Raw genomic sequence first — 12,539 nt, forward strand, 5'->3', positions numbered from 1 at the left:
ATAAGTATACTAAATTATATGAATAATTTTGTAATAAAACCATAAAGAACAAGTAATTGTAACATCACGCAGTAATAAATCTAGATACAGAACAATTAAAATTTAGAAACTGCAGTGGCTGTTCAGTAATTTTGTTAAGCGACTCTAATATTTGCCTTAGTTACATAATTCTAAAAATTAAATTAATAAATGTATACGTATACGCCCAAGGAAGTTTCGTATATTTTGTTTCGTCAATCCTGACCGTTTAACCATAATAAAAATCCTCTCCATTCAATTCCTTTTTAATACGCCAGTAAGTCCTAATACTACCTAGACCCGGATATTTTGGAAAATCAATACGAATTGGTCTAATTTTCTCGCAAGTTTCATAAGTGTTTTATCCCTTCCCCGAGGTTTACAATTTATATTTATAAATTCTCCTCGGTTTCTAACTACCAATTTTATGATAACTATCCGGGTTATCATGAAGTAAGGAACTGAGACGAGATGAAAGTCAAGAGCTCAGTACAGTTTAGGAGAAGTCGCATTCCTCGAGCTTGCTAAGCAAAATCAATTTATTGTTTTTGTGTTGTTGCCTGTCCTCCACTCAGCTCAATGTTACAGCCCGTTTCTCGACCCTCCATTCTCTGAACCGGTATTGCTTTGTTTTTATAACTTTTGCCAAATGTACGTGACAGTATAGATATGTGATAGCCTAACTGGAGGAAGAGATAACACTTTGTACTGCTGAACGTAGCGTATTTAACAATGTACCTATTCACTACGGGTTTCTAAATACAAAACGTACTTAGGAGTATTATTTAGCAGATGGAAAATTCTGTTACTAAACCACTTGAGGACATTTTCAGTCTGTTATGTCAATAGCTTAGAATTGCCCTACTTATTGCCTTAAACAATCATATTATGCGCTAAAGGAACTTTATTATTTCCAATTAAAGCCCTCAAATTGTATTTTTTACCGATTTAGAAAACCGAACTTTATCGATTACATAACTACCACATGGTAAGATAACAGATAAATATTTAACCACTTCGATTTGCTGCCTTTAAACAACCACTGTCCACCATTACCCCTATCCTACCGTATTTAATAAATGCCTCTGTCCCAGGTACAAATATCTTTTAAACACTATTTGCCTTGAAAGATGCCGTACTCTGACGTGTATGAAAATTACCCGATGGTGACTGGTGGGTTTGAATCCCACGTCTACACCCTCCGCCTAACACTAAAGCAAGTTTTATGTATATGACAAATATCGTCAGCTGTTACCGTAAACAAATATATATATATATATATATATATATATATATATATATATATATATATTGCAGACAACATTGAAATAAAGCAGATCATGCAGGCTAGGTACTGACCAGATCACGTAATATCAGCTGGTGGGCAGTACCTTCTCAAATATCATCTGACTATAATAAGTACAAAATCTGGTGGCCAGGTGGAGTTGGAGGGCTCCAGTAGAGCTAGAACTGGCAATGGCTGGACTCTGTTGCTGACTCTGGAAGCTCTGGATGACGTGGAGGATACAAGGGTGGAGGTGCGACTGCTGTTCTGCAGAGATGACTCAGCCAGGAGTCAGCTCAGTGTGGGAGTAGAAGTGCTGACGCCGAGAGCTAAACCTTCCCTTAGCACATCCTATATCAGGTGAGCACCTATTCCTCCACCGTTGGGGGACGGGGTTAACTGTCCCAACTATTCGGAAGCCATAGATTTGAAATTATTTTGTGGTTTTGGATATCGGATATTATTTGTCAATTATATTCACAGACTAGTATGCCATTGGAAATGGCATATTAGACCGAACCTGGTCTAATATGCCAGGTTATACCAATGGGATATTATTCAGATCCAAGTCTATAAATAATGTTATTATACCTCTTATACAGAAATTTTAAAGACATTCCTAAAATGGCTGTTGTAAAGAAAATAAGATTAGACAGGTTCGGTTCGCAGGTGTTCTGGAGCCCAAAGGTGCTGACCAAACAGCTGGAGATCTCGAACACAGGCAGCCTGGGCTGTGAGGTGCGCTGGCTGAGTGTCAATGATTATGCTGACGAAACAAGAACCACTCAAGTCAGCGGTCAGCAAGACAATGATGCCGGTAATGTTATACCTTCTAACACTGCCCATCTAGGCTACATATATTCACACGTTTCTCGTCCTCGCAAAGACGTTGCTGCCTTAGCTTGACAGAACTTTGTTTAGTATAGAATATTCTACGGCCAACCCTTCAGGAACTGTTACTCTTTATACAGATTTACATGTAATTTCATAAAGTTATGAACAAGACAAAACTGGCAGTATCAATTAGTTTTAATACGAGAAAAAAGAGTGGTATATAAAAAATTATCAAAAGAAATATTGGATGTTTGAATGAATAACATAACATTTTATAGTCTAATTTTCAAGTCAATTTCAAATGAGTTTCTTACAAAGCCAATTTACATCATTAGCTGTTTATGACTATGGAAGTTACATTGTTAAATGTTTAAAACACAAATTAAAAAAAATATATTGTTACTTTAAATACATACTTTAAACATGATAGGTACCAACATTTGTTATATCCAAGTATTTAATTGGCAACTAAGGTAATGGAGGTTTCTCTTTTGTAACATTTTTTTATATATGCAAAATTGGTAGATAATGTTCACATTTTGTTACTAATAATATAGTTATAACTACGGTTAGTTCCAAGTTGTACGAGCTAACGCTTGCGCTAATGAGATTTGCGACTGGCCGTACAATATTGACAATTACAATAGTGTAATTAATTACGAACCAAATATGAAATGGTTTTGAAGTCGGATGATGGGCTATAGTGTGATAGTAACTTGTTATGTTATTTATTCTCTTTTAATTTATTATTTATTATAGTATATTTGACCTAAGTATTCTAAAGAACGCATCGACATCATCAGTTACCACTAGGACTGTGTTTGCTCTTTAACAATCTCGTTCTCACGTTACAATATTTTTTCTAAAGGTAAAACTTAAGAATAAAATTCATGCATTTTTTTGTTTTTGGTTTAAGTACTCTTAATTCTAACAGATTTCCCAAAGTTACCTTTTTAGATTGGTGTTTGCCTATTATTGCTTCTTCTTTTAAAGAATATTCTGAGGACTTCGTATACCTATAAGTTCTTTATTGGTACAATACATAAATGAACATCCAATTTAGACATGAGAATCTTTAAGTTTATTTTATTATAAACATGTTGGATGCGTCACACTAATATATTCAACACTAGTAATTAATTTTTAAAGTAATCTGCATCTTGGTTTACGTATGTGAAGCTTGAAATTGCGTGTAATTGTTATGGAAATGGTTCTTGAAAGCTATGGAACCCTACTTTGATTTGTATTATCCATGAAGTTTCAGAAAGCGGGGTCATGCTTTCAGTGGCAGAACTCTCTACTTTGATTACTCTCTCTATTATTTATAACCCTCAGGATGATATAAAAATTTGAAGAAAGACTGAAAGACCGTTTTTATTAAACATTTTTTTAAAGTTAAAAGTTTTTAAAATGAAAATAAAGGCCAGTAGTGGTAAAACTGTGAGAAGCGTATTATGAAAGGCAGGTTATATCAAGAAAATATGATACAGTACGAATTTGAATTATGATGTCACCATAAACAAAACAGACAACGAAATGACGCGCGCTCGTGGATTGACTTTGCGTCAGCCGTATATCAGGTCAGCTGTATGTAATCTACTATTGTTTACTTGTTCAGAGTCAGAGATGTATTGCTTTCATATGCTTCTCATTCTCTTATCACTAATTGAAATATGGCACAATTATGCATCTTGAGTGAAATAGAGAAACTATAGCATTTTCATAAAAATGAAACATACGTGGGGGTTGTAATCCCAAGAAAACTACATTTTTTCATCTTTCCGATGTACTATAAATGGACATAAATTAATGTGCCTCAACAGAACAACAATATTGTTTTCACGAAAATCAATCATCCATACGTGCTAAAATGGCAACAGCACTAAAAGGCTGTATATTCTTTTTTCAACTCTCACCAGAAAAAGTTAAAACCTTTACTGTAGATCAACCGCCCATTGGTTATCAAACAGAGTCCACTCCTAAAATAACTAGGCTATATTTTTGCTTTTTAATTTCCCAATATGCTCCAAGAATTAAATTTGACACGCGCGCGCGCGCGCGCGCGCGCACACACACACACACACACACACACACACACACACACACACACACACACACACACACACACACACACACACACACACACACACACACACACACACGTGTATTATGCTCTCAACTGAAAAATTAACATTTTTCATATAGATCAACCACCCACTGGGTATCAAATAGAGTCGGACTCCTAAAATAACTTGGCTGTATATTTGTGGTCCAACATTCCGTCGTCCTGTAACGACGAAATTGACACACAGAGTCTTATACTTTCACCAGGAAAAATTAAAAGTTTTAATGTAGATCAACCACCCACCGGTTAGCAAACAGAGTTCACTAGACGGTTTATGAAGATAAACCACCCATGGGGTTGAAATCAGATTTCAACCTCCAGAACTGTATTTTTTTCTCATGTCAAGAAAAGATGGATTTTGACACGTACCTCAATGACTAAACAAAAAGTGCTTTCATGAATATCAACTAGGAATTGATTTTAAACCCTAAAAATTATATTTTAGTTTTTCAACTTCCCGATGTTCTACAAAGATGAAATCTGACACATACTTGTCTAATGTTCTCAACGGGAAAACTTACACATTTTCATGCAGATCAACCACTAATATAGGTAGAAATAGTGTTGCAGCTCATAGGAAAACTAAGCTATATTTTTTCGAACTTCCCCACGTCCCAAAACAATCAAATTAGACTTCATGATAACGTATGTTTAAGGGGTTTTTTTGATTTGGGGTAAATTCTAATTGGACATGGGAATTAGCTTAGGTCGGAAGAAGATTACAAGTCACGAAAGTAGACACTTTTTGACTATAGTAGACTTCTCAGTCTGAGTGTGTATAAATATTTTTAATCGTGATAACAAGGTGAACTCTACCATGGCTTGTCAAATATAATTGATTCGAACCAAAAATTACTTTAAGCACTAAATCCGCACAGGAGCCATTGGCAATTTTGCATAACTTTTTAACCTCTTGAAAATGAACAATGAAGTAATATGTATCTTTAAAATATACAGTATACTTCCGATGCAACATTATTATACGGCTCCATCACATTACATGGTAAGTGTTTTCACTAACACTATCACGTCAGACTTCGTATTCGCCCTGACTTCAAATATTTAAAAGTGTTACTGAAATAGTTAGAGTGATGTATTTAAATAATATGGAGTGTTCTTGAGAAGTATTTTGGGACTCTAAAGAGTATTTTACTCTCCGACTTCAGGGCTCCAAAACTTTAAACTTAATGTCCAAATATTCTGAAATTGATAATTTTATATTGGATTTATTATAACAGAGTATATTATACTGGAGTGTTTACTATGAAATAGAAAGGATGGGCCTATTGACGTACCTGTTATTTAGTTAATGTTATTTAGTAATTCGCTATGTAAGTAGTTTGGTAACTGCTAGTATTAGTTTGTAATTATAAATACTTATTATTTACGTCAGATATGTTTAATTTTTACGGAAAAATGCTTCATAATTCTTCCAGTGGAAAAATTAGGTTTTGTCTTTCACAATAAGTAAATTTAACTTTATTTATTTATCTATCTTTCAAAGCGGATTTAAATACTGTATACAGAAATACATAAGAACTGTAAATCAATGTTTTGTAATGGTTGGATTATCATCGTTTAAACTTCTCATTGATATACTAGACCAGATATAATTTTGCAACATTTAAATAACGGACCAATAAGTTAAATGTTATAAAACATTAATTTTAAATTTAAAAGATTTGGTTTAAATAAAAAGCACCAAAAACGTTGAATTTGGCCATAAATTTACCTTTTTGTACAGTATGATACAAATAAAGCCATTTGCCTTTGAAGTGAAAGATTTCCTTTTCAACCATTGGACGGTAAAGTGATTGTGGAATTAATCATTATATAATTGATTCCAGCTTAAGCAATTGTTTATCCTGCAATATGCTATATTTTCTAAAATAAGATAATGGCTTAATATTGCTTATTATATATGCTGATTTAGTATCAATTTAAAAATAAAATTTAATGAACCATGAACTCACTAATATTTCTTTAATAGCATGTCTGTCTTGGATATATATATATATATATATATATATATATATATATATATATATATATACCGAGTGCCCCCCCCCCTTATAACTTTCGAACGTAATTAAACAAACCAATATCCTTTGGGGGTAGTTATACAGGGTGATTCAAAACTAAACGGCAATCTCTCGAGAGCTTATTCTATAGCTAAAATCAAGTAAAAAAGTTCATATAACCATATGCCCGGAAACGCTTCGTTAGCGAGTTACGCCTAGCGAAAGATTTCGCCCGGATTTCAGAACCCTTGGTGAAGTCATGCCGTATAAAAATGGTAAAGGTAGTTACAAAGATACAAATACGATTGTTTTTTATATTTTTATATCTGAAAAATTTATTAAAATTCGTCCCAGAGCTGTAAATGCAATACTTTCAGAGATATCTTACGTAAAACACAAGAATTGGTGCAAAGAAATAACACATTTTTGTGTTTAACGTAAGATTACTTCCATAAATGTTAAATAAAGGTCATTTTTTTCTTAAACAGATTTGTAGAACATTTAATTCTGAAAAGATTCATGTGAATTACTTAGGGAAAAAAATTAATAATAGGTATTGAAATTTAGCTTTATTTAAAAATAAAACAGACGCACAAAAATGCATATTCTTAGCTGCATAAAATATTAACTAATGTTTAGGTTGTGAGTAACAGCTGATCATTTATTCAACACTTTTTATCGTCATATTTTCTTTGCAAAGGTTGGCAATATCAGCTGATCAACAATTAAGTTCATGAAGTAATATTTGAATAACCTTTATGGAGGTTTTTTTATTGTGGCGTGTGAAGATTGTATTTTGTGAGATCCTGTGATTATTTGGAAATATTTTATACAAGTGTATAAAATATTTTATTAAATATTTATTTTTAAAATATTTTATTAAATATTTTTATAAAAGTGTATGTAATTATCTTAGTAAATAATGGCAGATAATGTAAATGGTATGTATTCGTTTGAAAAGTATACGGACATGATACTGATTTACGGCAAAGTTAACAAGAATGGTTTAGCTGCAGTTCAGGAATATCGTGATACTTTTCCACATCGAAGAACACCTGATCGCAAAACATTTGAAGCTGTGGAGAGACGACTTAGAGAAACTGGTAGCTTTAAACCGAAGCGAATAGATAAATAGGTCGTCAACGTAGCGCAAGGAACTATAATAATGAACAAGCAATAATAAATGCTGTAGAATTATCACCAACCATAAGCACCAGACGATTATCACGTCAGTTAAATATTTGCCAGTCAAGCGCATGGCGGACACTTCATGAAGCACAGTTGTACCCATTCCATATAACACGTGTTCAAGACTTATTACCGCAAGATCTTAATAAACGGAAGATGTTCTGCCGCTGGTTAAGAAGAAATTGTTTACGACATCAGTATTTTCTTCGGCGTATTCTTGTTACTGATGAATCCTGTTTTACTAGAAATGGAATTGTAAATTTTCGTAATACCCATACTTGGGCGTACGACAACCCACATGAAACTGCGACGAGGCATTTTCAACATACATTTTCAGTCAATGTATGGCTTGGTGTTCTGGGTGATAATTTGATTGGTCCATTTTTCCTCCCTAATCGACTTAATGGAGTAGCGTACTTAATTTTTTTAAGAACAAACCTGCCTACCCACTTGGAAGATATTCCTGTTCAAAACAGAATAAATGCATGGTTTATGCACAACGGAGCACCTCCACATTTTTCTAATGATGTGAAAAATTATTTAAATGATACATACGGTAGACAATGGATTGGTCGAAATGGACCAGTAAAATGGCCACCACGTTCTCCTGACCTCACGCCAGCAGACTTTTTCTTATGGGGTTGGATGAAGTCAATTGTTTATTAAAAACGGATTAACACCATAGAGGAGTTACGTAATCGCATTACAGAGGCGGCAGAAACTATCAAGAATGCTCCAAACGTTATAAAACGCGCTAGAAAAGAGTGGATTCGTCGTGCGAAAACGTGCATTGCTAACAACGGAGGACACTTTGAGCAACTATTATAGGTGATTATTACAGTTTTATAAAGGTAAATACATTTTATGTTAATGTTCAGTCTAGAATAAATGATCAGCTGTTACTCACAACCTAAACATTAGTTAATATTTTATGCAGATAAGAATATGCATTTTTGTGCGTCTGTTTTATTTTTAAATAAAGCTAAATTTCAATACCTATTATTAATTTTTCCCTAAGTAATTCACATGAATCTTTTCAGAATTAAATGTTCTACAAATCTGTTTAAGAAAAAAATGGCCTTTATTTAACATTTATGGAAGTAATCTTACGTTAAACACAAAAATGTGTTATTTCTTTGCACCAATTCTTGTGTTTTACGTAAGATATCTCTGAAAGTATTGCATTTACAGCTCTGGGACGAATTTAAATAAATTTTCCAGATATAAAAATATAAAAAACAATCGTATTTGTATCTTTGTAACTACCTTTACCATTTTTATACGGCCTGACTTCACCAAGGGTTCTGAAATCCGGGCGAAATCTTTCGCTAGGCGTAACTCGCTAACGAAGCGTTTCCGGGCATATGGTTATATGAACTTTTTTACTTGTTTTTAGCTATAGAATAAGCTCCCGAGAGATTGCCGTTTAGTTTTGAATCACCCTGTATAATGACAAATTAAGATTTTTGCGCTACATGAGAACTTAACCCCTCAACCCATAATGGGGGTTGGGGGGTCAAGTCAACATTTTAAAATGCAAACCCCCATCAAATGAAACTTCATTTTAAAGTTCTTTATAAAAGAAGAACAATGTCACAGAGTAGAGGTCTCTATCTCAATCCAGTACGAAACAACGGCTTGTCAAAGTTTTATTGAAAAGTCACGCTAATAAACACTATTTTCGGAACTCATCTGTTCAGACTTATTCTTAATACTAAGTAGTGCTAAATTAAACTTAAAATAATTAAACTTCATGTTGAAATCTTACCTCTACCTTTTTTAAGCTCAAAGTAATTGCTCAAATGGCCCCCATTTACTCCTTGGCAAAAATAAAGTCTTAATTCAAAGGGGGGGGGAGGTGGGACTTTTGGGACACCCGTATATATATATATATATATATATATATATATATATATATATATATATATATATATGGGGCTGTAGAACGACATGAAATATAATTAATATTGAAAAATACCTAAGTTTACTTTTATAGGCTACTAATATTTTAGTAATAGGAAATCAAGGAGAGTCACGTGAATTAGGAGAAATATCACGTAATTTTATTGAAAGTGGGAGGAAGAATGTCTACTTTACTAACGATACGTAAATAAAAATTTATTTAATTTAATAATTCCCTTCTTTCTGATACCATTAAAACGGTTAATACAGTGAATTAAGATGGTATTGTTACTACTAACTGTGTACTTAATTCGAACTAATAATTTCCTGTTTTATACAAAACAATAAATAAGGTACACACACACAATTAGTGTCAGTTGTTTTGCGTGTCATTGGTTTCAGATATACGTGTTTACAATTTAAATATTAATAAAATATAAGAATCAGTCTTGTGTAGAATACGTTTTTCAGATTTTGGTTGTGACAGAATTAAAAAAATTAAATAAGTGTATCATTTTCAGTTTAAATAGCGTAAAGTAATGAGTAAACTTCTTTATACAATTTTAATGCCAAGTTAATTTTGAAACAATACACGAAACAACAAACTCAATTTTATAGGAACATTTTATTGTCCCCATTGTAGGATTACTTGTTATGTATTTTTTATTTGGCACAACGGGGTTCCTAATGTTGACTTGCGGACCTTACACACTAAGCCCTAAATATATTGGAGGGACCTGTACATCCCTTGTTGTTAGATGGTAACTTCGATAATACAATCCATAACCGTTGCTGCAGACGTGACATCTCAGCGAGGATCCAGCCTCAGTTTGACATCGGACGCGGCTCGCATAGGCGAGGAAATGGTGGACATCGCTTTGAGAAACGTGTTCGACGTGTTCCGAGTTTCCATCTGGCAACCCACCTGGCTACCGCCCAAGTCTCAGATCACGGTGCCCGTCACGTTTGTCCCAGGCTTAGCACCCGGCTTGGGAGAAGTGTTCTCCAAGTTCAATTTCACGTTTGAAGGCAAAAATGTTGATAACCCATCGCAGGTAACAACCATCAACCATGATAGCTGTATAAGCGTGCTGTTAGAGTTGCACAATGTTAGAGAGTACAATATTCACAAGTCTCAGATCACGGTGCCCGTCACGTTTTCCCGGGCTTAGCACCCGTCTTGGGAGAAGTGTTCTCCAAGTTCAAGATTATGGTTGAAGGCGAGAATGTTGGTAACCCTTCGCAGGTAACAATCATCAACCATGATAGCTGTATAAGCGTGTAGTTAGAGTTGCACAATGTTAGAGAGTACAATATTCACAAGTCTCAGATCACGATGCCCGTTAAGTCTGTTCCAGGCTTAGCACCCGGCTTGGTAGAAGTGTTCTCCAAGTTCAAGTTTACGTTTGAAGGCGAGAATGTTGATAACCCATCGCATCAACCGTGATAGCTGTGTAAGCGTGTAGTTAGAAAGCACAAGCGTCAGATCACGGTTTCCGTCAAGTCTGTCCCAGGCTTAGCACCCGACTTGGGAGACGTGCTCTCCAAGTTAAAGTTACCATGTAGTGTAGACTACATGAGCCTACCATAATCGAGGAAGGTCGCGTATTTCTTAATGAGTCAATTATGTAAGTGTTTTACACGTTTTGTTTATTCGATGATATGGTAAAAGGAATATGACATTGAAGGATTCTTTTAATAAGATTGAGTGGGATGTCAGACAACCAAACAACCCTATGATAAAGCCCAAATAAAATACAATTCAAACACAGCCATCTGACTGAGGTTACTAACATAAAACCAGTCATGTGCTATTTCCCCCAATAGCACATGACTGTCCAATAGCGTATCCTAGGTCTAACCGTTGGATGGCGTTAAGAACAGTGTTCCATAGTATCTTAGTTCAGAGTTGTATTGTAGGTCTTAAAAGGAACTTCTGTATTTCAGAAAAGGAGGCTTCATACAACATTGAAAATATTTTGACATGATTCACAGTCATTTATAAATTTATAGAAACTAAAAAAAACATTTCGATAAATATATTACTACTTCCTGCTAAGTGAATTTACTTAATACTGTTTCCTGTAGACACCCATAATTCTCAATATTAAGTAAATGGTAGTTAATAAAATACATTGCTCTATTAGAGCATAAACCTATAATTTTACCCTCAGTTGAGCAACCAAATGTTTAAAACAAAAATTTGTAATTTTTCAGTACTAACCACTTTGTTGGAATGTGTATTCTTTATTATTTATTAATGATATCGGTGTCTAAATTTTACCGAAGTACAGGGGCCTTCAGTGCCGACAATGACTCTACTGTAGAACACACACACACACACACACACACACACACACACACACACAATAGACACACTGAATTGTATGTTCTATTGTAACACTCTATGATATTATGAACATACACTTGTCTGGGAAGAAGCGCTGACTGACTTAATAATCACTCATTCTTTAAAAGCAAAAAATAGGTAGTCCTAAGCCTGTTTACGAAACTTGGTACCTAACTCGGCCTCGCAACAAACAATGGTTACTGACATTTGTTCATCGTACCATCAAATAATAATCGTTACTTCGTATGGTGAAAGGTTAAGGTCTGATGAGAGGCTCGCAACAAATAATGGTTACTGACAAAATTGTTCATCGTACCATCAAATAATAATCGTTACTTCGTATGGTGAAAGGTTAAGGTCTGACGAGAGGCTCGCAACAAACAATGGTTACTGACAAAATTGTTCATCGTACCATCAAATAATAATCGTTACTTCGTATGGTGAAAGGTTAAGGTCTGACGAGAGGCTCGCAACAAATAATGGTTACTGACAATTGTTCATCGTACCATCAGATAATAATCGTTACTTCGTATGGTGAAAGGTTAAGGTCTGACGAGAGGCTCGCAACAAACAATGGTTACTGACAATTGTTCATCGTACCATCAAATAATAATCGTTACTTCGTATGGTGAAAGGTTAAGGTCTGACGAGAGGCTCGCAACAAATAATGGTTACTGACAATTGTTCATCGTACGATCAAATAATAATCGTTACTTCGTATGGTGAAAGGTTAAGGTCTGACGAGAGGCTCGCAACAAACAATGGTTACTGACAATTGTTCATCGTACCATCAAATAATAATCGTTACTTCGTATG

At 34.4% G+C, this 12,539-nt stretch overlaps 1 protein-coding gene across 4 annotated transcripts in view; it reads left to right on the forward strand.

Moving 5' to 3' along the window:
• The window catches only part of LOC124361721, an 85,967-nt gene that overhangs the window by 36,235 nt on the left and 37,193 nt on the right, over positions 1-12,539 (forward strand). For all 4 annotated transcript variants that reach the window (XM_046815648.1, XM_046815651.1, XM_046815649.1 and 1 more), the window contains exons 6-8: positions 1,458-1,663; positions 1,960-2,120; positions 10,172-10,428. In XM_046815648.1, coding sequence (XP_046671604.1) covers positions 1,458-1,663; positions 1,960-2,120; positions 10,172-10,428 — 624 coding nt within the window. The remainder of the gene's footprint in view (positions 1-1,457; positions 1,664-1,959; positions 2,121-10,171; positions 10,429-12,539) is intronic.

This window comes from Homalodisca vitripennis, chromosome 5 (genome assembly GCF_021130785.1).
Source record: "Homalodisca vitripennis isolate AUS2020 chromosome 5, UT_GWSS_2.1, whole genome shotgun sequence".
Classification (NCBI taxonomy): domain Eukaryota; kingdom Metazoa; phylum Arthropoda; class Insecta; order Hemiptera; family Cicadellidae; genus Homalodisca; species Homalodisca vitripennis.